Source organism: Mustela putorius, unplaced genomic scaffold, assembly GCF_011764305.1.
Source record: "Mustela putorius furo isolate JIRA1106 unplaced genomic scaffold, ASM1176430v1.1 tig00000578_pilon_pilon_pilon, whole genome shotgun sequence".
In the NCBI taxonomy this organism is placed as follows: domain Eukaryota; kingdom Metazoa; phylum Chordata; class Mammalia; order Carnivora; family Mustelidae; genus Mustela; species Mustela putorius.
In genome coordinates, this window is record NW_025421422.1 from 3,263,147 (window position 1) to 3,290,360 (window position 27,214).

The 27,214-nt window shown below is 43.4% G+C and overlaps 1 protein-coding gene across 9 annotated transcripts; it reads left to right on the forward strand.

The window, feature by feature from the left end:
* Positions 1-8: 8 nt before the first annotated feature.
* Positions 9-26,994, forward strand: HSCB (HscB mitochondrial iron-sulfur cluster cochaperone). 9 transcript variants are annotated; one of them, XR_200503.3, is made up of 8 exons: positions 10-330; positions 1,994-2,090; positions 2,444-2,533; positions 3,115-3,259; positions 6,976-7,023; positions 15,231-15,273; positions 16,264-16,410; positions 23,237-23,339. XR_200503.3 is itself a non-coding variant. In XM_045081540.1 (7 exons), the coding sequence occupies exons 1-6, from the start codon at positions 17-19 to the stop codon at positions 15,233-15,235; spliced, it is 699 nt and encodes a 232-aa protein (XP_044937475.1). In that variant the 5' UTR covers positions 10-16; the 3' UTR covers positions 15,236-15,273; positions 16,264-16,609. The 9 variants fall into 9 exon arrangements, 7 of the variants coding, with proteins under 7 accessions (XP_004766569.2, XP_004766568.2, XP_044937475.1 ...); XR_200502.3 differs by lacking the exons at positions 15,231-15,273; positions 16,264-16,410 and adding an exon at positions 26,752-26,994; XM_045081540.1 differs by lacking the exon at positions 23,237-23,339 and having other exon boundaries at positions 16,264-16,609.
* The last annotated feature ends 220 nt before the right edge of the window (positions 26,995-27,214 follow it).

Below are 27,214 nucleotides of genomic sequence, written 5' to 3' on the forward strand. Positions count from 1 at the left end.
GTCAGTTCCTCAGCCAATGAGCAGCACTAGTCGGGTCGGCCGCTCTCTCTCCAACCCCCGAACAGGTGACCGCGGCGACATAGGCCGCGGCCAGATGTGGGGCAGGAGAGCTGGCGCCTTGCTCCGGGTGCGAGGCCTGTGGCCGGCAGGGGTCCTCGGAAGGAGACCGCTAAGCTGCAGTGCTGCGTCTCTGGCGGGAAACAGTTCCCCCCAGTGTTGGAACTGCGGTGGCCCAGGGAGCCACATGCGTGGGGACGGGTTCTTCTGTCCACAGTGCCGCGCGCTGCAGCCACCTGACCCCACTCGAGATTACTTCAGCCTCCTGGACTGGTACGGGAGGCGGTTTCGAGAAACACGCTGGGGCAAGAGAGACGCCGGGCTGGCGATTTGGGGGTTGCAAAGGAGAAGGCGGGACCGGTTAGGTCGGTGGGCGGAGCCGTAGGGGCGGGGCCTGGGAGCACGTAGGGTGCCATTGCGGCGGGTGAGTGAGGAAATTGAGGGGTGAGCCTGAGGATAGGGCCTCTGAGGAATGGAGACGAAAAGGGAGGGAGGAGTGGAGGGGTGGGGAAGGAATTTAGGGGAAATTGGAGGAGGGAGGCTTCAGTGGAGGGAAACCTGAGGGCTGAGGCCCTGAGAGGGGAAGCTGAGGGGCGGGACCTGAGGGAAGTGTGCTAGAGGGGCTGCATAGAGTTGATGGATAGGATCAGAATGGTTAAAGTTGGGTTGAGACAGAGGTCACAAGTAGGCAGAGAGGCAGGCAGAGAGAGAGAGGAGGAGGAAGACTCCCCGCCGAGCAGAGAGCCCGATGCGGGGCTCCATCCCAGGACCCTGGATCATGACCTGAGCAGAGGCTTTAACCCACTCAGCCACCCAGGCGCCGCTGGGTTGAGACTTTTAAGAAAGGCGTACTGAGGTGCTGTCCAAAATAAGGGAGTTGAGGAGCTTCCAGGTTTGTGAACACGTGGAGATGGAAGAGTAGTGTGCCTGGAGAAGGCTTGGAAGCTTCCCGCCCTTTCACCCGTGCATGTTTTCCATGTGGTTGTTCCTGAGTTACATCCTTTTATAATAAAATAAATCTAGTAAGAAAAACAGAGTGGGGTGTAATAGCACCGGAAAACCTAATACTGTGGGCTGAGTCTAAGGGAGAAATGAGAACTGGAGGGAGAGTGTCAGAAGTGGCTGTTTTTCCGGTTTTCCTCCGAACCTCAAGGAGCTTGAAGAGGTGTTGAAATTTCAGCAGAGCTAAACTGCTAAGACAGGGAAGGCTCTGGGAATGGAAAGCGAAAGGAACTGGGTTAAAATAAAATGAGAGGCGAAGATGACTTGGGCTTTCAAAATACAGGGTAGGATTCCGGAATGGTCCTTCCCCTTAACTCTGGGATTGGTGCCTACCAGTCATTCCGCATTTATAATGTGCTGCCCTGACACTATCCTTTAAATTCTGCAAACGTGCCAATCGTGTCCGCACCTCAGAGACTTTGCATGTTCACTCTGCCTCTTGATGACTTTTTTTCTCTGATCTTTATTTTTCTCTGATCTTTGTTTATTTTTCATCATTATTTAGGTCTCAGCTCAAATGTCATTTCTTTGTCCATGACATTTACCATTTTCTCTGACCCTGTTTTCTTTTCCTTCACAGACCTTTTTGAAATTCTCTCTCCATGTTTATTCCATTTACCCCTGTGAGAAGAGGAACCAGACCCATAGTACACAAATCTATAAATATTTGGTACATGAGGGGCGCCTGGGTGGCTCAGTGGGTTAAAGCCTCTGCCTTCGGCTCAGGTCATGATCCCAGAGTCCTGGGATCGAGCCCCACGTCGGGCTCTCTGCTCCACAGGGAGCCTGCTTCCTCCTCTCTCTCTGCCTGCCTCTCTGCCTTCTTGTGATTTCTGTCTGTCAAATAAATAAATAAAATCTTTAAAAAAAATAAAAATTAAAATTAAAAAAAATATATTTGGTACATGAATTTTATATCCCAATTTCCTTACAGCAACCGTGCCTTCAGAGTTGACACAGCAAAGCTTCAGACTAGGTACCAGGAACTACAGCGTCTTGTCCACCCTGATTTCTTCAGCCAGAGGTCTCAGGTAGCCTATTGTCCACCCCTAATCATACCCAAATACTAGTGTACACAGGGTGGGTGGCAGTGGCCTTGTGGTGATGTGATTATGAGAGACAGAGCTAAACAACCAGCTCCACCCTGGGACAGCCTGACCCCGGCTAGTAGTTAGGCCCTGAACCTGCCTTGCACTCACAACTTTTACCTGACTTCCCAGAAAAATTAGAACCCACTGGTTGAGAATGAAGACAGCTCATCCCACACCAGTTCTACCTAGGAGATTTCCTTAGTTGTCTGCCCATCCATATTTTATTAAAGAGTTTGGGAATGTAATGTGGCTAATTTGGATGGTAATGAGATTATCTTCATCTCCACTTACAGACTGAAAAGGACTTCTCAGAGAAGCATTCAACCCTGGTGAATGATGCCTATAAGACCCTTCTGGCTCCCCTGAGCAGGGGACTATACCTTGTAAGGTGATTTCCCAATCCTTCTATGTGTGACTACATGGTATCCATTGGGCTGAGGGACAACTGCTGCCCTGTATTCAGCGGAAGAGTGCTTGCGACCTGAGCTAGTCTAGGGACCCAAAGATAATTAGCCTTGAATGAGAATAGTTTTCTCTGAGTATTTGTATATCTTACTTGCCAAAGTGCATTTTTTTTCGTACCACTTTCTGTAAATTTCAGGGATTGGATGGTGATAGCGTTCTGGAAAGAGTAATTTTGGCATTTTTTGTGTGGAAGGGAAGAGTTTAGCACCTTAGAATTTTAGGATTTAATAGAGCCTTTACAGATACCTAATTCAGTCTCCCAAGTGGAGAAACAACTCCCCGGGGTCACACAGTTCCAGGTAGCAGAAAGGAATCCTGTCCCAGCACTCCTGTCTCAGGGTAACTTTCCCATACCCTACCTTTACATTCTCACTATTGAGACAGTTCAAGTTTTGATTTTTAATGAATCATATTCTGTTATATTCTGTAAGTAGGATTTATTACTTTAGCCACAGTCTCTTCAATCAACCTTACTTTTCTCTGCTTTATGTCCCAATAGCTAAAGCTCCATGGAGTAGAGATTCCTGAAGGGACAGATTATGAAATGGACAGGCAGTTCCTCATGGAAATAATGGAAATCAATGAAAAACTTGCAGAAGCTCAAAGTGAAGCTGCCATGAAAGAGATTGAATCTATTGTCAGAGGTAAAAGATAAAATACTACTGAATGCATTTTATTGCTGTTTTGAGTACATGTCCAAGGTTAAATGAAAAATGAATATAAAGACTACATATAGGTCATCATAATGATTCAGGGAGTATTTTTTTTCTTGGTGATACTGAAACCAGTTTTGTCTGGAGGTTAGACTTGCAGCATCTCTAACCTTCCAGAAGGCAGCCTTAAACCAAGAACATCATAATATTTTGCAGATTAAAATCCTCCTTCCTACCCATGAAATCATTTAGATGTTATTATTGTCCCTGACAAGAATAATTAGGCCTTAGAAGTTCATTGAAATGCTCAAGGTCACATTGCAGAGCAAAGATTGAAAAACTGACTTCTGATCGCATATTGCTTTGTTTTCTGCTTTATTTCACACTATATCAGTCAGGGTTCTCCAGAGAAACAGAACCGATAGTATACATGTATATATGTAGAGAGAGAGAAAGAGAGAGAGAGAGAAACCTATTTTAAGGAATTGGCTCACAGAATTGTGAGGGCTAACAAGTCTAAAATATGTCAGGCAGACCAGTAGGCTGGAAACTCAAGCAGGCTTCTGTGCCCACGTTATCCAAGCTAATCTTTACTTAAAGTGAGCTGGTTATAGATGTCAATCACATCTACAAAATACCTTCACAGCTGTATCTAGACTAGCATTTGACTGAACAGCTGGGCCCAACCAAGATGACACATAAAATTAACCATGCCACATAGAAAAAGTTCCACATTCTCGCTCCAATTGTATGCACATATGTACTTTCACAAATATTTGGCATGCCCACTGTGTAGCAAGCATTGTGCAAACATAGTGAACAAGAAAGACATGGTCCATGTCTTCATGGAGTTTATATATTCCAACACAGTGAATCCAAAATGGAATTCATGAGCCTCTCCCCTCCTCCTAAAACAAAACAACCACAACCTATTCCTCTGCTGATGTTTTCTAAGTGAATGACACCATCCAGTTGCACAAGTCCAAAAAACACACTGAGGAGGTGGGGGGTTTTTTGTTGATTTTAAATATTTTATTTATTTGACACAGAGAAAGAGATCACAAGTAGGCAGAGAGGCAGGCAGAGAGAGAGGAGGAAGCAGGCTCCCTGCTGAGCAGAGAGTCCGATGCGGGGCTCAATCCCAGGGCCCTGAGATTATGACCCAAACTGAAGGCAGATGCTTAACCCACTTAGCCACCCAGGCGCCGCTGAGGGGGTGTTTTTAAAAACTTGTCCTCCCTTACCCCCATAGGCAGTCATCACCAAATCCTTAAATGCTGATCTTCTAAATGTGTCCTAAATCTGTCTGTCTGCACCACCAGCACCCTGTTCCAAGCTGCTGTTCTTTCTCACCTGGATAGCTATAATAGCTCCACACTGGTCTAGCTATACCTTCCTTTGAATATATTCCTACACTGTCACTTATGAGAGCTTTTGAAACCCAAATCTAATCTTTACCTGGGTTTTAATCTTTACCTAGGTTATCCTAGGTAACCTTTAAGTTTTAAAGTTGCTTTAAAACTTTAAGTGGCTTCTCACTGCTCTCAGGTTAAAGACCAAAGTCTTTAGTATGGCTTACAAGGCCCGGTATAGTCTGAACTCCTCTTCCTCCCATTTGCCTGTCCACTCTAGCCACACAGGCCATTTCTAGTTCTTCATCTCTTCTAAGCACCTTTCTACCCTAGGGCCATTGCACATGCTGTTCTTCTGCTTAAAATCCTCTCCTTCCTCTAGTGAATTCTTCCTCTACCCGATCTAGGGGCAGTCAGCACTTCCTCAGAGAACCTCTTTATTGATAACATTTTGGCAGTGGGTATCTCTCCCTTATAGGACTAATCACAGTTATAACCTTACTGTTTCACATGAGATTATTTGACCAATGTTAACCTCCCTCCCTCCTTAGACTGAAAATCCATAGAAGCAGAGACTTTCTGCTCAGCCCATGTACATAGTGTATATAACACAGGCTCAGTAAATAAACTGAGTAAATAATGAAAAAGGAAGCTAAAATCAGTAAAATGGGGGCTTGGGGGTTAGTCTATCAATTAGGGATGTATCAACAGCCTTAAGGCTGGGTGGTGTTGGACGAAGACCTCAAGGTTCACAGTCAAAAATCCTCTGCACAGCTGTGGAAGACAGAGGAACATGATCTGCTGTGAGGGGGTCTCGAGTGCAGTGTTAACACTGCCATTGACTTTGCATGTGACCTTGAGCAAACGACTTCATCCCTCTGAGCCTCAGTTTCCTCATCAGTAAAATGGAGATAACATTAGTACTGGTTGTTGCAAGGATTAAGTTAAATCAAATAAAACATGCACTCAGGCACATAAAATAGTGCCTGACCCATAGCAGGTGCTCCGTCACTGGTGGGGGTTGTTCTAGCCCTATAGTGAATGTCTGGTTTTGGACAGGTCACTGACCTTCATTTAGATTAATTCCTAAGTTTCCTCCCATATAGGCATGTGCTAAGACCTAAAGTAAGCAAATATTCAAGGGCATAGAGCTGGTTAGATCTGGGCAGAACTTCTGAGCCTCTAGACTCCTCATCCAGTGTTTTGTCAACACTATGTTGCTAGTTTCTCACCACTGTCTAGGAGTCTATAGATAGGGCCTGCTCCCAGCTCCTCCACTCAACCAACCATATGAGCAGGGCCATCTCCCAACATCTCCCAACACCTCCGCCTACAATGGAGTTATAATGTATTTGAAAGTGCTTTGAAAGCAAGCAACCTAGAAGTGATGGATACTTTTTATATCTGGAAAACACACTTACAGTAAAATTCTTCATTTCCTAATGAAGATATAGCAGAAACAGGAGGTAGCTGCTCCTTTACGTTATCTGGCATCTTCTCTCTTACGGCACCATAGGATCTAAATGTTTCATTTTCCTGGGAGGCTGTGTAAGTTGCAAGTGGTTATTTGAAACATTGTGATGCCCACAGGCAATCCCAGCTTGCTAATTTTCTACCTATAAGCTAAAAAATTCATACTGCTTGGTGGAGATAATCAAAGCATTTCCTTATCCTTTTTTTTTTTTTTTAATGATTGTATAGCCATTTTACAAGCCTTAGTGATTGCCCCTCAGACGTTACAGAGTAGAAAAACAACACTGCCCTAAACAGAAGCTGCCGGGGAGCCTGGGTGGCTCAGTCTGTTGAGTACATGACTCTTGGTTTCAGCTCAGGTCATGATCTCAGGGTTGTGGGACTGAGCCTGGAGTCAGGCTTTGCACTCAGTAGGAAGTCTAATTGAGATTCCCTCTCTCTCCCTCTGCTCCTCCCCTGGGCACATGCATTCATCCTCTCTCTCTCTCAAATAAAAGCAAATAAATTAAAACACAGCTGCCGTCTTGGGACATGTGGACACAGGGCTTATGAGGCCTCACCTGGAATCTAAGCTCACTATTGTGTTGTGCTGAAACCAGCTATAAAGTGTTATCTTCAAGGGACGCCTGGGTGGCTCCGTCAGTTAAGCCACTGCCTTCGTCTCAGGTCATGATCCTGGGGTCGTGGGATCGAGTCCTGCATTGGGCTCCTTGTCCAGCAGGGAACCTGCTTCTCTCTCTGCCTCTGCCTGCCTCTTTGTCTGCTTGTGCTTTCTCTCTGACAAAGAAATAAATAAAATCTTTTTAAAAAAAAAAAACGTGTTATCTTCACATCTCAAGTCTGTATAAATAGAAAAATTAAGATAGTGATTTTCTCTTTCAGCTAAACAGAAAGAACTGACTGACAATGTGAGCAGAGCTTTTGAACAAGGTACTTTCTTCATTTCTTGACTTTCTTAAATATGGAAAGAAACTGTAAGCACTGAGGTGTAACCATCGATTGAATAAGTAACTGTTATATACTCATCCTATAATAAGTACGTAGGGAGCTATAAAATATAGGCAAGTGGACATTTCTCCCTTCAAGGATTCACAGCCTTGCTGGAGAAATAAGTTCTGCCAAAAACCATGATATGCCAGTGGAAGAGGAGATGAAAGTGCTTCTGTCTCCCGTTAGCAAGTAGGAGAAGTTAAGGTACAGGATGTAGGCTGAAGCCAACACAAGCAGATCCTGAGGGCAAGGCTGCATAGTTGACATCTGGCAAAGCCTGCACGCCCCTTTCCTCTGCAAAGCCCAGAAGGAGAAGCCCATGGCAGAGCTGTGCCCAAACTTCCTGGTCCCCATTGCTCCTGGCTTTCAGCTGGAAGAGATTCAGTCTATTTCTGGCTATTTTGAAGTAAGAACAGTCTTTTTCTCCATCCCAGACTTGTGCCACCCCTCAAATACAGGAGTAATGGGCCCTTGGGCTGAAGGATCATTTGACTGCAGGAAGCAAAAGGCCACTCAGGCTAGCCCAGATAAAAAGGACGTTATTATAAAGAATTAGGACTAGCTCCCCAAATCCAAAAAAAAAGTCCCTGTGAGGATTATAGTATACAGTGGGATAAGAGCTCTTCTGGGACAAAGCCTTGGAGCCAGAAAGCAGTCTGGAACCAAGCTGTGGACCGGGACTCAATGCCTCTCAAGTTTCATTCTATCCTCTTCTCACTATAAACCAGTTCCATCCACTTCCTCATTAGTATACAGTGCTCCAAAGTGGCCTCCCGCACTGGGTGACTTCTTAGTTCGCCTAGGTCCATTACCTAATAAGTACAAGGACTTTGACCATCTGACTGGAGTTCCCTGGACCCAACTCTAGATTCCAAGAGGGGGGATGTGCTTGGTCCAGCTTGAGCCAGATGTCCACTCGAGTCCAGTCAGCTAGTACTGAGGGGACAGGGTTACACAGTGTGCTGTCCAGCTTGCATGGGCTGTAGAAGTCTGTTCTGACACACAGGCAGAGGGAGGGCCTCTAAAAAGATGTCAGGGAAATACAGATTAACAGCCTGATATGACTGCCTGAAATCCACGAACCCAAGCCACTGGCTACTCCGTGTTCCACCAGGGTTTACCCCCATCTCCTACTGCACTTTTGTAGATTTTTTTTTTTGTAGATTTTAAGAAGAATAAATAATATTTAAGTAGAACTTAAGGAATAAAAACAGAAGAAATACCCTTGTCGCCACCACCCAGCTTAAGAAATAGAACATGCAGGGGCGCCTGGGTGGCTCAGTGCTTTAAAGCCTCTGCCTTTGGCTCAGGTCATGATCCTAGGGTCCTGGGATCAAGCCCCACATCGGGCTGTCTGCTCGGCGGGGAGCCTGCTTCCTCCTCTCTCTCTGCCTGCCTCTCTCCTACTTGTGATCTCTGTCAAGTAAATAAATTTAAAAAATTAAAAAAAAAAAAGAAATAGAACATGCAGTGAAGATACACAAATGGTCAATAAGAACATGGAAAGATATGCAACATTACTAATCGTTAGGCCAATGAAAATCAAAATTACAACAACATACACCGACTAGGGTGGCTAGTAGTAGAAAACCCAGAAAATAACAAGTATTGCTGTGGGTCTGGAGAAGCTGAAACCCTTCTGTACTATTGATGGGAATGTAAAATAGTGCAGCCACTATGGGAAACACTATGGTATTTCCTCAAGGAATTAAAAACAGGATCACTGTAAGAGCTAACAATTCCACTTCTGAGAATATACCTGAAGAATTAACAGCAGGGACTCGAAGAGATGCTTGTAGGCTGTAAAGGTAAAGCCAGATACTACTTAGAGTGGTAAGGATATATTTCAATCAGTAACAACTATTGCAGTAGGGAAGGTCTGGTGTGAACTGAATTCCTGATTTATACAGAGGTTACTAGGCGTTTTAAAGAAAGAATGAAGAGCACCTGCATGGCCCAGTTGGTTAAGTTTCTGTCTTCAGGTCAGGTCATGATCCCAGGGTTCTGTGATTGAGCCCTGAATCAGGGAATCTGCTGCTCCCTCTTCCTCTGCCCCTCCCCCCGCTCATGCTCTCTTTCTCCCCCACCCTTTCTCTCTCAAATAAATAAATAAAATCTTAAAAAAATAAAGGGAGAATGAGGAGTAGGGAGGGGGATGAGCATGATCTCGGTAGAGTCTGGGAATCGGAAAATTATAAAAAAGGGAAAAAGGGAAGGTGGTGGGATTTGGTCCATGTACGATCTGGGTTTGCTAACTGGGGCTTATCGAAGTTAGGCTTCTACGCTCCCTCAGACACTGGGAGACAGGAGTCCTACCTTCTGATGTTAGCTGCAACGAACAGTAAGAGACGGAAAGAAGAGACATTTTTCTTTTCTCCGAACAATGTAAGTCCATTTCTCATTTGATTGCCCTTTGTTTATTAAGGACTAGCTGAACCATCTGTTGAGACTTGGTAGAAGAGGATATTTGGTGGATGACGTGAGCAATCAGGCATTTAATGAGGAGCATCTCTATGGAAACAAAAAGAAAACAAAGGCTAATGGTGGGAACAGACTATAAACCCAGTTTCTGAGTTGAGAGACTGGGCAGTCACTTGAGAAGACACTGACCCCTTAAGCATCTTTACATGGTGGTGTGAGGACAGCAGAGGCAATCTGATAGATTTCTTGTTTTATAGTCTGAATGTTGGTAGTGATGGCATAGACGTCAGTGTCACAGCCATGGCTATTTTTGAGAGCAGAGCATGGAAGACACACAGATGTTCTGGTGGCTTTTTGGGTAGCCCAAGTAGCAGCAAGTCCAGGCACAAAGGTTGCCAGCACGTGATTTGTAGTGATGAGTTCTTTGATGCTTATATCAAATTGTCTGGGCTTAGCTTACAAGGTATTCTCAGATCCCAGAGGAAAGGGCGACCACAAGAGAACCTGAGTCCCAAAAAGGATTAGGTTTTAGATCTCAGTGATCATACTGTTCTTTCTCAGGAGAGGAGGAAAATGGGAAACAGCACTTGGAGAGTTGTAGCCAGATGCTAAAGGAAACTAGGAGAAGTAAGAATTTGCTGAAGGCTGACAAAATGTCTAAGATGGCAGGATCCAGCTTGGTTTATAGGAAGATAATAAAACCTCAAGACTAGATTCTGGGTGTGGTATACTTTTCCACTGTCATAAAATTTCTATCAAAGGTAATCAAGGTAAGAATAGTTTTGTGAACAAAATACCTTTAGTTGCATTAAAGTTGGCCTAATTATTTACATGAATGCAACAAGAATAGTAATCAATACAGACCTTTTTAAGTTTTCTTTTCTTTTTTTTTTTTTTTAAGATTTTACTGACTTATTTGACAGAGAGGGGAACACAAGCAGGGGGAGCGGGAGAGGGAGAAGCAGGCTTCCCACTGAACAGGGAGCTCAATGTGGGCCTCAATTACAGGACACTGGGATCATGACCTGAGCCGAAAGCAGCCGCCCAATGACTGTGCCACCCAGGCACCCTTAAGTTTTCATAAGGAATCTCAGATTGAACTTAAAAAGCCCCTCAATGAGGGGCGCCTAAGTGGCTCAGTCTGTTAAGCATCTCACTCTTGATTTCAGCTCAGGTCTTGATCTCACGGTCCTGAGTTCAAGCCTTGCACTGGGCATGGGAGCCCACTTTAAAAAAAAAAAAAAAAACAAGGGGCACCTGGGTGGCTCAGTGGTTAAGCTGCTGCCTTCGGCTCAGGTCATGATCTCAGGGTCCTGGGATCGAGTCCCGCATCGGGCTCTCTGCTCAGCAGGGAGCCTGCTTCCTCCTCTCTCTCTCTCTGCCTGCCTCTCTACCTACTTGTGATTTCTCTCTGTCAAATAAATAAATAAAGTCTTTAAAAAAAAAAAAAAAAAGGGAGCCCACTTTAAAAAAAAAAAAAAAAACAAGGGGCACCTGGGTGGCTTAGTGGGTTATGCCTCTGCCTTCGGCTCAGGTCATGGTCTCAGGGTCCTGGGATCAAGCCCCGAATTGGGCTCTCTTCGGGGAGCCTGCTTTCCCCTCTCTCTCTGCCTGCCTCTGTGCCTACTTGTGATCTCTCTCTCTCTGTCAAATAAATAAATAAAATCTTTAAGGGAAAAAAAAAAGCATCTCAATGCTAGGAAGTCAAACGAAGAATTTGCCATCAGATGTCACCTGTAATACCTACAGATTTGGGTGAATTCCTCTATTCTTGAGGTTCCCCAAAAACATCCTAAATTTCCTGGGCCTGCAGGTTAGTGACCTTCTTTATTTACCTATAATGCTGAGAACCCTATAAGCCAGGTGTCAACCCGGTTTTTTCCAAAAGGGCTTAGTAAGCTTTGGCCCCATAAAGTCAACCTTATTTCCTTAAAATTGTCTATTCTGTCTGATTTTATACATCATTTTCAAATGTGACGTTCCAGTCAAAGCCTTGGTCATATAATCAATGTTTTAAATTATGTCCTATCACAAAGAGGACAGCTTCTTGCTGAGCCTATGCAAATAGTTACATTGCCATGAAAATAAGAATGTTCAATAATAGTTTCAGAGTATTTTTGAGGAATCGTGGAAGGAGAAAAGATAAATGTTTTCATTTTGTTTACACAAGTAAAATATATTTCTTAAATTCCCTATGAGTGAAGTCATACGGCACTTGTCTTTCTCTAACTTATTTCACTTAGCATTATACTCCAGCTCCATCCACATCGTTGCACGTGGCAAGATTTCATTCTCTTTTATGGCTGAGTAATATTCCATTGTATGTATACATATATATAACCACATCTTCTCTATCCATTCATCAGAGAGTGGACACTTGGGCTCTTTCCATAATTTGCTAATGTAGATGATGCTGCTGTAAACACCGGGGTGCGTGTATTCCTTCAAATTAGTATTTTTGTATTCTTTGGGCAAATACCTAGTAGTGCCATTGCTGAATTGTAAGGTAGTTCTATTTTTAACTTTTTGAGGAACCTCCAGATGTTTTCCAGAGTGGCTGCACCAGTTTGCATTTAAGAAACAAAACAAACTTGGGACGCCTGCGTGGCTCAGTCATTAAGCATCTGCCTTCGGCTCAGGTCATGGGGTCCGAGGTCCTCAGATCCTGGGGTCCTGGGATCAATCCCCGCACCGGGCTCCTTGCTCAGCAGGAAGCCTGCTTCTCTCTCTCCCACTCCCCCTGCTTGTGTTTCCTCTCTCACTGTCTCTCTCTCTGTCAAATAAATAAAAATTCTTTAAAAAAGAAAGAAAGAAAACAAATGGGGGTGCCTGAATGGTGCAGTCAGTTAAGCTTCCAATTCTTGGTTTCAGCTCAGATCACAATTGCAGGGTCATGAGATAGAGCCCCCTTGCGCTTGGCACTCAGCGTGGAGTTGGCTTGGGATTTTCTCTCCCTCTCTCTGCCCCTCTCACTTGTGCTCTCTCTCTCAGTCTCTCTCTAAAATAAACACATAGGGGCGCCTGGGTGGCTCAGTGGGTTAAGGCTTCTGCCTTCGGCTCAGGATCCTGGGATCGAGCCCCGCATCGGGCTCTCTGCTCATCAGGGAGTCTGCTTCCTCCTCTCTCTCTCTGCCTGCCTCTCTGCCTACTTGTGATCTCTGTCTGTCAAATAAATAAAAAGTTTTAGGAAGACTAAATTTATGTAAGAACTTATTTCTAAGACAGGATACAATTTTTTTTTTAATTTTTAATTTTTACTTTTCTAATTTAATTCAAGTAATTAACATATAATGTATTGTTTTTTTCAGGGGTACAGGTCTGTGATTCATCAGTCTTACACAGTTCACAGCACTCACCATAGCACATACCTCCCCAATGTCCATCCCCCCCCCACCCCATCCCTCTTACCCCCTTCCGCTCCAGCAACCCTCAGTTTGTTTCTTGAGATTAAGAGTCTTTTATAGTTTGTCTCCCTCTCTGGTTTCATTTTGTTTCATATTTTCCTTTCTTCCCCTATGGTCCTCTGCCTTGTTTATTAAATACCGCATATCAGTGAGATCATACAATAATTGTCTTTATGATTTACTTATTTCGCTTAGAATAATACCCTCCAGTTCCACCCATGTTGTTGCAAATGGCAAGATTTTTTTTTTTGATGGCTACATAATGTTCCTCTGTGTGTGTGTGTGTATACATATATACACACACCACATCTTCTTTATCCATTCATCTGTCAATGGACATCTGGGCTCTTTCCATAGTTTGGCTACTGTGGACATTGCTACTATAAACATTCGGGTCCAGGTACCCCTTCAGATCACTACATTTGTATCTTTGGGGTAAATACCCACTAGTGCAATTGCTGGGTTGCAGGAAGGATGCAGCTCTTATAAGGGATTTTATAAATTAATTTGGTAATACCATCGGGAGATAGGGAAATATATATATGTACCAGACATAGATAAATGTACAGACAAATGCAAATACAGATTTCACAGTTTTCATATTAAAACTGTGATTCAGACTGGCTACCTTGGTCAACAGAGTTATTTTTATTCTTGCTTGAAATGAAGCTTCACCTTAACGTCTCTGTTTATTTCAGATGATTTGGAAAAAGCCAAGGAAATGTTAACAAAGATGAGATACTTTTCAAATGTAGAAGAAAAGATCAAGTTAAAGAAGATTCCCTTCTAATGATTACTAGTTTAAAAGTTTCAAAAATAAAGTTCTTGTATATTTCTTTCCTGGCTTCTGTTCATTGAGACTAGGGATGCATTCACCATTTTAGTTTTTACTAATTTTACCATTTTAGTTAAACCTGTAGCTCAAGCATTAAGGGATGGGAGTTTATCACGGGAGAGGAAACAGAGTACCCGGAGCTTGGCCAGTCAGTTGTGTCATACTTGATACAGCATGCTCCCTATATAGGCCAGTAAAAGAAGTGGGGATGGGGCCAACCTAGGGCTCTGGAGAAAGGATTGGCTAACCTTTGCTGCAAAGGCCAGATAGTAAATGATTAGACTTTGTGGCCCGTCCTGCCTCTTTTATAACTGCTCGACTGTCATAGTAGCACTTTGTTTACAAAACAGGCAGGGAGCTAGATTTGACCCAGGGATTCCCAACCTCTGCCCTAGAACCATATCATCTTTCTTTTTTTTTTTTTTTTAAAGATTTTATTTATTTATTTGACAGACAGAGATCACAAGTAGGCAGAGAGGCAGGCAGAGAGAGAGAGAGAGAGGGAAGCAGGCTTCCTGCGGAGCAGAGAGCCCGATGCGGGGCTCGATCCCAGGACCCTGAGATCATGACCGGAGCCGAAGGCAGCAGCCCAAACCACTGAGCCACCCAGGCGCCCCCCATATCTTCTTTCTAATGGCAGGCCCCTCACTAGTGCCCTTGTTAGTCTAATCTTCAGAGCATTCAGTTTGGTAACCATGCAAAGCTGCCTAAGGATCTCTCAGGCCTGCATTTCAAAATGTAGATAATATTATCAAGAGTTAATCCTGTGGGGCCAAGATGGGTACAGAGATTTAAAAAAAAAAAAAAAAAGAAAAAAAAAGCTTAAAAAAAGAAAAATTTAAAGAAATAACAATGCTTGGAGAGCATTGCTTGTTTACAATGGAAAAATCAGAGCTCTGAACTAAGCTTAAAACTACTGCAGTCCCTTTGCATCCTCCCTCAGCCTTGTCTAAGAATTTATATCTTGTGAATTCTGATTCTGTTCTACTCAGTTTGTTATCATTTTAGGATTTATGGATCTTCTGAAGGCAAATTAACCACAGCAACTGTCTGGCTTCATGGTATTTGGGAATATTAGTATAATCAGCAGCCCTCTTACATTTTATAAGGAGAATGGGTTCCTAGTCTAAAAACACACAGGGAGTCTTTAAGTGAACAATTACAATGCAAGCAAATATGTCATGATTAAATTGGGTGCCTCTGCAAAGCAGTAAGAACCGAAATACTTCTGCAGACTATCTTTATTCTACAGAAAGATGGTAGGGACCAAAACAATCTGACCAGAAAAAGAAATCAGATAAACATTTTTGGAGGAACTTCAAAGAAACGTTTCCCCTACCTATTGCCATCAGCTGGAAAGGCCACGGGGCCATGGGGCCTAGTTCTGATTTATGGGATAAATAAAAAGACTTTATCTCTGAGTCAGTGTAACTACTTTTGTTTTTTGTCTTTTTTTCCTTCACTCTTCCAAATTCTTTCCCTGTTAGGGTAAAGTCCAAGTTCAGTGGGACTCTAAATTCAGGAAACTTTGTAAGTATTCCCCGTGAATGCCCTATGGGGAGGTAGGCTCCTAGACTTCTGGAAAGTTGGCAGCCCTATTTGGACTAAAGGTTTGTTTTTGGTTTTGTTTTTTAAGTTTATTTATTTATGTAATCTCTATACCCAGTATGGGGCTGGAACTCATGATCAAGAGTCACATGGTCCTCCGAATGAGCCAGCCAGCTAGGCACCCCTGAATTAAAACTTCTGACCAAGTGAAGCAAATTAAGCACTCACCCCACCCCAGCATCCTTCCCAATATAGAAAAAATTTATCAGAACAACTAAGAGGTTTTGGGGAAGCCTGGGTGGCTCAGTAGTAGGTTGTGTCTGCCTTTGGCTTGGGTCATGATCCCAATATCCTGGAACCAAGTCCCACATTGGGCTCCCTGCTCAGCGGGGAGCCGGCTTCTCCCTCTCCCTTTGCCTGCCCCTCCCCTTGCTTGTGCACTCTGTCAAATAAATAAACAAAATCATTTAAAAAATGGGTGGGGGGGACAAGAAAAGGAACAGAGGTGCCTGGATGCCTCAATTGGTTAAGCGACTTCCTTCGGCTCAGATCATGATCCTGGAGTCCCGGAATCAAGTCCCACATCGGGCTCCCTGCTCAGCATGGAGTCTGCTTCTCCCTCTGAATTCACCCCTCTCATGTTCTCTCATTCTCTCTCTCTCAAATAAATTAAAAAAAAAAAAACTTTTTTTTTTTTTTTTAAGATTTTATTTATTTATTTGAAAGACAGAGATGACAAGCAGGCAGAGAAGCAGGCGGGGGGCGGGGGAGCAGGCTCCCCGCTGAGCAGAGAGCCCGATGCGGGGCTCCATCCCAGGACCCTGGTATCATCACCTGAGCTGAAGGCAGAGGCTTTAACCCCCTGAGCCACCCAGTCGCCCTAAAAAAAATCTTTAAGAGAACAAAAACAAATAAGAGGTTTTGACTGGGGGGGGGGGAGGTTTTGACTAATTTGTGATTATTTCTTTGCAGACTCTGTTGTTAGATCCGTTGTTACGGATTGGATGTGCACCGCCTCCACCTGGAAAATTCATATGGTGAAGCCCTAACCCACAGTGTAGCTATATTTGGAGGTTGTGCCTCTTAAGGAATTAATTAAGGTTAAACGAGGTCATAAGGGTAAGACTCTCATCAGGCGGGATTTGTGTCCTTATGAGAAAAGATACCAGGGAGCCCCCTCACTTTCTCCCTACACTCATGCACGGGGGTTGGGGGACAGAAGATAACCAGGAAGTGACTTCTAACCAAAAACTGAAACTGACCTTGGGCGCCTGGGTGACTCAGTAGGTCAGAGCGGCTGCCTTCGGCTCAGGTCATGATTCTGGGGTCCTGGGATTTCCCCAATTCAGGTTCCTTGCTCAGTGGGGAGCCTGCTTCTCTGCCTGCCACTCCCCCTGCTCTTGCTCTCTCTCTCTCTCTCTCTGACAAATAAATAAATAAATAATTGAAAAAAGAAAGAAAGGAAGGAAGGAAAAGAAAGAAAAGAAAAAAAACTGACCATTCTGGCATATTGATCTTGGATTTCCAGCCTCCACACCATAAGAAAATTGACTGCTGTTGTGAAGTCACCCACTCCATTGTATTTTATTCTGTGGGCCTGACCTGAGTGATACACCTGGATTTGAATCCTAGCTCTGCCCCCTATGAGTGTGAGGCCACAATTATGCTAAGCTTCATTCACTCATCTTCAACATGGTGATAACAGAACGTATTTTACAGGGTTGTTGAAGGATTAAATGAAATTAATTAAGCAAAGTCTTCGTCCAATGCATAGCACATAGTAAGCACTCAAATGTGATTTTTAAAATTATAATGATGGGGGCACCTGGGTGGCTCAATGGGTTAAAGCCTCTGCCTTCAGCTCAGGTCATGATCTCAGGGTCCTGGGATCGAGCCCCAAATACGGCTCTCTGCTCTGTGGGGAGCCTGCTTCCTCCTCCCTCTCTCCCTGCCTTTCTGCCTACTTATGATCTCTGCAAATAAATAAATAAAATCTTTTAAAAAAATTATAATGATGACTTTTATTATTTTTATTTTGGCAACAAAGTCATGTCTTTCACAGCAGAGTAAACACGACCCTTTCAGCAGAGTTTCCAGCCCCTACTCTGTGTAAACAAGAGTTCAGCCCTGGGAGAGATGTAGAGAACAATTAGAAGCTTCCTGTCTATTTGGGGAGAGGGATTTTATACCAATCATCAAAATAATAATAAATGTTCCCATTTGCTGGGGAGACTGGCTGGCTCAGTTGGTGAAGCCTGTGAGTCCTGGTCTCAGGGTTGTGAGTTTGAGCTCCACACTGGGTCTACAGATTTCCTAAAAAATGAAAAAAAAAAAAATCAGGAAAAAGAAGTTCCCATTTGCCCCATAGTTACTTTGCCTGAACCCATCAAATTAAATCCAATTTAATTTCATTGTACAGATGAAGAAACAAGCTCCCAGAAGATAAGAGTCAAGAGCTAGGATTCAAACCCAGGTCCAACTAAGCCTACATTCTTAGGGAGGCTGAACCTATCAAATTAAGTCCCAGCCAAGAAGATTAAACAATTTGTAACTAGGGGCCATTTCCCAGGGCTTGTGTCTTGCCAAACAGAGGCCAGATTTGATGCAAGTCCCTATTTCCAAGGTCTGCACATACAGCTTCACTGTGAACAGGGAGGGATCACTCCCAGGTGTAGTAACCAGGTAAGAAGGTTTCAGGGAAGAGTGGGAATAGAATCGGGACAGTCAGAGAGAAGCTGTGTCAGATGTCCCCAAGACCCACCCTAGATGCAGTGACTCTCTAGGAAATATCACTTGACTCCTACTCATGGTATGATGTATTACAGTAAAAGGATACCCAGACTAGTTCTTGGACACTGGTCACACGTATTTCTCCCTAGCGTGTGCCAGAATTCCAGACTCCCAGAAGGAAAACAGGTATTCAGCATACACTATATTGTTCCTACAAACAATTTAGGCATGATGGGCCAGTCTTATCAATTCTGGGAATAAGGAAACTCTCCCCAAATCCAGATTCCCAGTCAAGGGCTAAGCTTGTCCTCAGGCTTTTCTAAGGATATGCAAACTCAGGACTGCCATGTTAACTTTTTCCTGCACAGAAGCCAAGGCAGGGTTCCCATTATAGCAGAGGGAATTATACAACCAATCATCTACCACTAGAGAGAAAGGCACCTCCATTGCTGACTGGATTTTTCCTGTCTGTGTGGCTGCCACCAAGCCAAGAGAAAGATGCTGCTTTGCTCTGAGTCAAGATAGCAGTCATGCCCCCTAGTGTGTTCAACAGCAGGTGACCAATGCCTTGGATGTAAAGCTTTACTTTGACTAAGAATTTCTTTGGTTCTGTCACTTTATGTGACATGTTGAATATATCAGAGGTGGCTGGATGAAAAATTACAACACACCATTTTTCATTTCCAGGAGTCGCAAGGGGCAAGGAGTCCAAGGGGCAAAAGAATCATCAGAAACACATCATCAGACTCCCAAGGGTTAAGGGCTTCAGACAGAAAACAGCACATGGATGATGGGGGCAGGAGCGATGTATGGGGACGGGGTGAGGTCTTCAAGGAAATGGTGTAGGTGCCCCATCTCAAGCTACGGAGGAGATAGTACTAGACTCTTATCGTTGCCATGGAGACTGTGTTGACAGTCTCGTGATTTTTTTCAAGAGAGACGTTAAAATTGAGATTTTAAAAGGATATTTCCCTGGGGCTGCCAGGACTATGGAAGCCCCAAGCAAGATACCTAACTCAGCTGGGGTAAAGGAAGGAACAGGATAGGATTTGCAGAGGAGGTGATGTGAGAGAGTAAAGTGTCAAAAGAAAGAAAGAAAGAGGAAGGAAAGAAGGAAGGAAGGAAGGAAGGAGCACTCACCCAGTGGACTAAGGAAAGAAGAAATCAGGTTACAAATTATATTTGTGATATCCAGTTTTCACACAATCAGACAGAACTGGGTTTCCCATCTAGTGCTTCCTCTAACTCACTGTGTGACATTGAGCAGTTTAGTTTCTGAGTTTCGGTCTTCTTGTCTGTAAAACATGAATGGCCATAGCACCACCCTCAACGATGAGGACATGTAAATGGGACATCAGGAGTGATGAGTATATAAAGGAGGCCACTGTACTCAGCAAATAGTAATAGAAGCACGGAAGGAGATGGGAGCAGAGAGGAAGGGACCTTGGCTTCAACCTGGGGTTAGGGGCAGAGTTATGGATGCTTCCTGTAGGCATTTGGCATTTTCAGGTAGATAAGCAGATGTGGCATGCAAGTGAAGAAGAATCCTATTGCCTGGGCCAGAGAGGAGCTTGAGAGAGAGATAGCCAGGTCAGGAGGAGCAGTACAGTTGACCTTGAACAACACAGGTTTCAGGACTGCTGGTCCACTTATACACAGAAATTTTTCGATATAGTTCAGTACCGTAAATGTATTTTCTCTTCCTCACGATTTTCTTTTTTTTTTTTTTAAGATTTTATTTATTTATTTGACAGATAGAGATCACAAGTAGGCAGAGAGGCAGGCAGAGAGAGACAGAGAAGCAAGCTCCCTGCTGAGGACCCCAGGATCATGACCTGAGCTGAAGGCAGAGGCTTTAACCCACTGAGCCACCCAGGCGCCCTTCCTCATAATTTTCTTAATAATATTTTCTTCTCTCTAGCTTACTTGACTGTAATAACACATGTATAATATGTACAGCATTAAAATATGTGTTAATCAACTATTTGTATTATTGGTAAGGCCTCTGTCAATAGTTAGCTATTAGTAGTTAAGTTTTTGGGAAGTCAGGACTCATATGTGGATTTTCTTTCTTTCTCTCTCTCTCTTTCTTTTTTTAAGATGTTATTTATTTATTGGAAAGGGAGAGAGCAAGAGAGAGCACAAGTGGGAGGAGAGGGAGAAGCAGGATCCCCTCAAGCAGGGCCCCCAATGCGGGGCTCTATCCCAGTACCCTGGGATCACAACCTGAACTGAAGGCACCAACCCTTATGTGGTTGAAGAGCCACTGGAGTACATGGGTGGCTCAGTTGGCTGAGCGTCTGCCTTGGGCTCAGGCCATGACCCCAGGATCCTGAGATCGAGCTCTGCGTCCAGCTCGTTGCTCAGCAGGGAGCCTGCTTCTCCTTTCGCCTCCGCCCCGACATGTGCTCTCTCTCTCTGTTAAATAAATAAAATATTTTTAAACGATTAATATGGTAAGTTCTATGTATTATTTTTTTTAATGTTTTATTTTTAAGTAATCTCTATACTCAACATAGGGCTCAAACTTACAACCCTGAGATCAAGAGTCACATGGTCTACTGACTGGGCCAGCCTGATGCCCCATTTAATGTATATTTTACCACAATAAGAAAAAAGGGAAAAAGAAAATGTGGTTCTAACTACCAGTTATATGTAAGTGTTGGCTCACTCTCTCTGCTGTTATTGTATATGTGTGCTTTCATCATTATAATGTTTTATATTCTGTCTGGCTTCCTTAGTTTCAAATTCTCAGAGTAGAGGAAAGCTCACTATAACCCCTATGTATCTCTTATTCACAATAATTACCAACACCTCCTCCAGCATTAGGAAAAAAAAATGGCACATACCACTAGAACCTCCTGGCATATGTTAGAAAGAAGGATGGCATACACCACTAGCAGGCTGGGTGTTTTGTACTGCACGTGGACCTAAGCCACCTTGCCCATCCATGGCTATTGGGTTCCTGTTGGGAGGTATCAGAAACCACCAAGAATACTGGGTAGGTCAAAGTTAGCTGCTCTACCGTAACCTTGCTACCAGATTTGCTTTCTACAAATTGTACTGAGATTTAATTTATGTGCCATAGAGTTCATCTGTCTGAAGTGTATACAGTTAGTGGTTTTAAACCTATTTACAGAGCTATGCAACCATCACCAGGATCTAATTTTAGGACATTTTTGTCATCTCAAAAAGGAATCTTGTGCCCTTAGGAGTCACTCTCTATCCTCCCCACCTCTTGCCCTAGGCAAATATTAACCTGTAGATTTGCTAGGCTGGATATTTCTTACAAACAAAACCATACAATGAGTGGTCTTTTGTGACTGGCTTCTTGCCTTTAGCATAAATGGTACACATTTTGGAGGCACATGGCTGGCTCAGTCATTGAAGCATGTGACTTTTGATCTCAGGATTGTAGCTTTGAGCCCCACATTGGGTGTTGTAGAGATTACTTAAAGATAAAATCTTTAAGGGGACGCCTGGATGGCTCAGTTGGTTGGGCGGCTGCCTTCGGCTAGGGTCCTGATCCCAGGGTCCTGGGATGGAGTCCCACATCGGGCTCCTTGCTTGGCGGGGAGCCTGCTTCTTCCTCTGCCTCGGCCTGCCTCTCTGTCTGCCTGTGCTCACTATCTCTGACAAATAAATAAATAAAATCTTTTTAAAAAAAAATAATAAAATAAAATCTTTAGGGACATCTGGGTGGCTCGGTCCATTAAGCAACTGCCTGAAGCTTGGGTCATGATTCCAGGGCCCTGGAATCTAGTCTCACATCAGGGGACTAGATCCCAGGAAGCAAGAAGTCTGCTTCTCCCTCTGCCTGCTATTCCCCTTGTGCTCTCTCTCTATCTGACAAATAAATAAATAAAAATCTTTTTTAAAAAATCTTTAAATCAATAAATAAATGTCTGTATGTACGCATTTTTGTGTGGACATATATTTTCATATTTCTTGGATCTATGCCTAGGAGTAGAATTGCTGGGTCATATGGTCCCTATATGTTTAATCTGTTGATAAACTGCCAAACTGTTTTCCAAAGTGCTTGTACTACTGATATTCTTATCACAGTATATAAAGTTTCCAATTTCTCCATATCCTTGGCAACACTTGCTACTGTCTTTTTAATTTTAGCCGTTCTAGTAGGTGGCAAAGTGATATCTCACTGTAGTTTTGCTTTTTTTTTTTGAGATGGGGGGAGAGAGAGTGTGAGCAAGTGATGGGGGAATAGAGAGGGAGAAAGAGAAGGAGCCCAGTCTCTGTACTGGACCCAGAGATGCTGACCTGTGCCCAAATCAAGAGTCAGGTGCTTAACCAACTGTATCACTGCATCTTCATTTGCTACTAATCACTGTAGTCTTCATTTGAATTTCTGACTCATGATGTTGCACATATTATCTCATATTTACTAGCCATTTATAAATCTTTTCTGAAGTAATGTCTGTTCTTATCCTTTTTTTTTTTTAAAGATTTTATTTATTTATTTGACAGAGAGAGATTACAAGTAGGCAGAGAGGCAGGCAGAGGGAGAGAGGAGGAAGCGGGCTCCCTGCTGAGCAGAGAGCCTGATGTGGGACTCGATCCCAGGACCCTGAGATCATGACCTGAGCCGAAGGCAGCGGCTTAACCCACTGAGCCACCCAGGCGCCCGAGTCTGTTCTTATCCTTTACCCTTTTAAAAACTGGGTTGTCCTTTTACTATCGAGTTAATTTTTCAGCTATGGTAATACAATTCCTTTATTGGATAGATAGCTCGGAAATATTCTCCTATTTTGTGAGTTATCTTCTCACTTTCTTGATGATGTCCTTTGAACCACAAAAGTATTTAATGTTGATGAGGTCAATCACCTGTCTTCTTTTTGTTACTCTATTTTTGGTGTTGCAGCTAAGAAAGTATTACCTAACCCAAGGTTACAAATATCTACCCTTGCATTTTCTTCTAAGAGTTTTATATTTTTAGCTCTTACATTTATGTCCATACTCCATTTTGAGTTCGTTTTTGTATACGGTGTTAGGCAGGGATCTAACCTCATTCTTTTGCATGTGGCTATCCAATTACTCCAAAATCATTATTGAAAAGTTTGTTCTTTCCCCCTATTGAATTGTCTTGGCATCCCTGTTGAGAATCAGTTGATCATAAATGTATGGGTATATTTCTGAATTCTTAATTCTATCCTATTGATCTACACATCATCCTCATGTCTGTATGACATTGTTTCAGGATTGGAAAATGTGTTGAGAAGCTAGAGCCAGTGTACTAAATTAAGAAAATGCAGATTTATGACCTGGTGAATGAGGGGATACAAACCATCCACAGAGGATCAGTAAGTAGCTTTCTCAACATCTGAGCTCCCAGTTTGAGGAAGTGAAAACCATGCGGTTGTCATGATTGAACGCACAGTTTCAATGCATACACACACAAAGGAAGTCAAGTCACAGGATCTATTACTTACAGATCCCAGAAGCGGGGTGGCAGGTGGGAAAGGCATGAGATGTATGGAGAGGTGGCCAACACAATGAGCTAGAGAAAGAGTGCTTTTCTGTTCCATGAGTGAGCAGGAGATAGAGAACAAGGTAGCAAGCATCTATTACTTATAAGGTGTTTGTCACTAACTTCGTGGGCTTAAAGGCACAGGTTTAAGTCCAACAAGATTGCCCTTATTTCAGATGTCAGCCTCAAGTGGGGTCCTCAGGTCGTCCATACTTATGACAGACAGGCTATGAATTCAAGAGGTTCCCATGGCCCCTCTTAGAATCAACAGTTCACTAGAATGGTTCACATAACTCAAAACAAAGTTATATTTGTGACTACAGTTATATGAAGGATACAAATAAAGAGACACATAGCACAAGATCTGGGAGGATGCTAAACAGAGCTTCTCTAAGACCTCACCCTATGGAAACCTAGGGCATGTCACCATCCCAGGCACATCAGTGTGTTCACCAACCAAGAAGCTCTACTGAGCTTTGGTGTCCAAAGTTGTTTTCGGGGGTTATTTATAAATATCATTGACTGAATATTGGCCATGTGGTTAAATTCCATCTGCAGCCTCCCTCCCTTTGCTAGTGGCTGGGCTGGCTCAAAGTCCCCATCTTCTAATCACAGAGTTGGGTCTTTCTAGTGACCAGCCCCCATCTGGAGTAATCTCATTCATTAGCATAAACTCAGGAGTGATCCAAGATGCTCAAGAATAACAAAGACACATTTACTGTTCAGGAGAGTCCAAGAATTTAGAGCATCCTTCCAGGTGCACCTGGGTGGCTCAGTGGGTTAAGTGTCTGACTTTGGCTCACATCATGATCCCACAGTCCTGAGATGGAGACATCTCCCTCTGCCACTCCTCTTGCTTGTGTTCCCTCTCTTGCTGTCTTTCTGTCAAATAAATAAATAAAATGTTTTTTAAAAACTTAAAAAATCTTAACCCACTGAGCCACCCAGGCGCCCTTAAAAACTTAAAAAATCTTAAAAAAAAAAAAAAAGAATCAAATCTGGGATGCTGTCTTGAGTATGGAAGGTGAAGGGTTCATGAGATTTTTATACTTTACTAATGCCAGGGTAAAGACACCTCTAAACCAATTCTAGTTAATCCACATATTTTATTTTATTTTTATTTATTTTTAGTTTTTAGTTTTTTTAATCCATACATTTTAATTAGCAATAATCAGCCTCAGATAAACCTCATTGGCTACAAAACTGCCTGCCACTGTGCAAAGCTTAATCCATACATTTTATTTTTTATTTTTATTTTTATTTTTTTAAAGATTTTATTTATCTATTTGACAGAGAGAAATCACAAGTAGATGGAGAGGCAGGCAGAGAGAGAGAGAGGGAAGCAGGCTCCCTGCTGAGCAGAGAGCCCGATGCGGGACTCGATCCCAGGACCCTGAGATCATGACCTGAGCCGAAGGCAGCGGCTTAACCCACTGAGCCACCCAGGCGCCCCAATCCATACATTTTAAACATCACTCATAGTATCAATGGAAAAACTCATTCTAATGTCAGTTATGTTAATGAGCAGAAACCTCTAGGGTTCAGAAGAGTGAAAGATAGCTGAAGCACTTGTAGGAGTTGCTTTTTTTTTTTTTTAAGTGGGCTCGACATCCAATGTGAGGCTTGAACTCATGATCCTGAGATCCAGATCATAAGTCACATGCTCTACTGACAAAGCCAGCCAGGCACCCAAAGGAGTTGCCTTTGATTAAATCTCCTTCCTACCCCAGGAGTGTGTATGTGGTAAGGGAGGGGCATACCAGCTCTGCGGTGGACCAAAGCCAAAACACATGCTCTATCACACCGTGCAGAAATAATACAAAGAAAATTGTAGACTACATCACAGTGTTATGCAGGCAAACATCTCGGGGTAAAACTTTATTAACAAACCCAAGGGGTTTTTTGTTGTTGTTGTTTGTTTGTATTTTAAAGATTTTTTAATTTATTGGACAAAAAGAGAGAGAGAGCAGAAGTAGGCAGAGCCACAGGCAGAGGGAGAGGTAGAAGCAGGCTTCCCGCTGAGCAGGGAGCCGGAAGTGGGGCTCCATCCCTGGCCCTGGGATCATGACCTGAGCCAAAGGCAGACGCTTAACCGACTGAGCCACCCAGGCGCCCCTGTTTGTTTGTTTGTTTTTAAACACATGTGAGAACTGTGAAAAACAAATTAAATGAATAACTAAGAATGTGTACAATAGCCCATTGTTCCTTGGGACAATGCAAGGGAGGTGCTTCACTGCTCAGACCGATTGCTTATTTGTTCTGCCCCAGTCATGTGCATCAAGGAAATCAAGGAAATTTGTGGGCATTCTCATTGACATTAACCCCAGAGATGTGTGAAAATCCCTAATTTCATGTTTTCAAGCCTACTCTTGGCAGAATACATTCCATAAGGTACTTCAAGAGTTTAACATAAGACCATGTGCCATTTCATTCCCTCTTCTGGCTCCAAAAGCACCACAAACATTTAATATACTAGAAAGGTCTGTTTGGATGCAAAAGATGGCAAGTGTTACCAGAGAGAATCACAAATGTACACAAGAATCTGGAGGTGAGTGAGAAGAGCTGAGAGAAATTCAATAGAAAACAGGGGCGCCTGGGTGGCTCAGTGGGTTAAGCCGCTGCCTTCGGCTCAGGACAAGATCTCAGGGTCCTGGGATCGAGTCCCACATCGGGCTCTCTGCTCGGCAGGGAGCCTGCTTCCTCCTCTCTTTCTGCCTGCCTCTCTGCCTACTTGTGATCTCTGTCTGTCAAATAAATAAATAAATAAATCTTAAAAAAAAAAAAAGAAAGAAAGAAAGAAAGAAATTCAATAGAAAACAGAAGAAAATCCAAACTGCTAGATGCAGACATCAGGTGGGGAGTGGGAAGAGATGAAGGTGGAAGGTAGGAAGGGGAGGGATCCTGAAGGAACTGGAGTCTGGTAAGCAGGCTAAGCCTCCATGAAGACCAATAGGGAGTCATGGAAGGTTTTAGAGCAGGGGAGGAACACATCAGGATGGCATGTTGGACGAATAACCTCTGTCTGTGCCATACTTAACAGGCTGGAGGAGCAAGAGTTGAGTAGGGAGACTAGCTAGGATATTCCAGCAAGAAAGAGATCACGGAGCCTATGGGGTCATGGTGATACTGATATTCTCAGTTTTGGGCAGTCCTACTTGCTTAGGTGAGGAAGCTGCCACACGCTGGGAGTGTGCTTATCACACAGGTTTAATAGTATCTGCCACGTCCCTTCTCTTCTGCTCTAGGTTCCCTTCTTGATGTTGACCTGAGAAGCCACGTGTAGATGCCTCATCACCACTACCAGTGCTCACCACAACCGTGCCAATGTCCAGACGACACAGCTGGTCAACTAATAATTAACAAAGAAGAAAGCAGACAGGGGACCTAGACTAAAGGAGACTGGAGAGACAAGGAAACATAACGCACTGCTGAATTATGATGCCATCAAATCAACTATAAAAAAACCTTTTAAGGGGCACCTAGGTGGCTCAGTGGGTTAAGCCACTGCCTTCGGCTCAGGTCATGATCCCAGGATCCTGGGATTGAGTCCCGCATCGGGCTTTCTGTTCAGCAGGGGGCCTGATTCCCTTCCTCTATCTCTGCCCGCCTCTCTGCCTACTTGTGATCTCTCTCTGTCAAATAAATAAATAAAATCTTTAAAAATAATAATAATAATTAAAAAAAAACCTTTTAGGGACATTTTGGAAA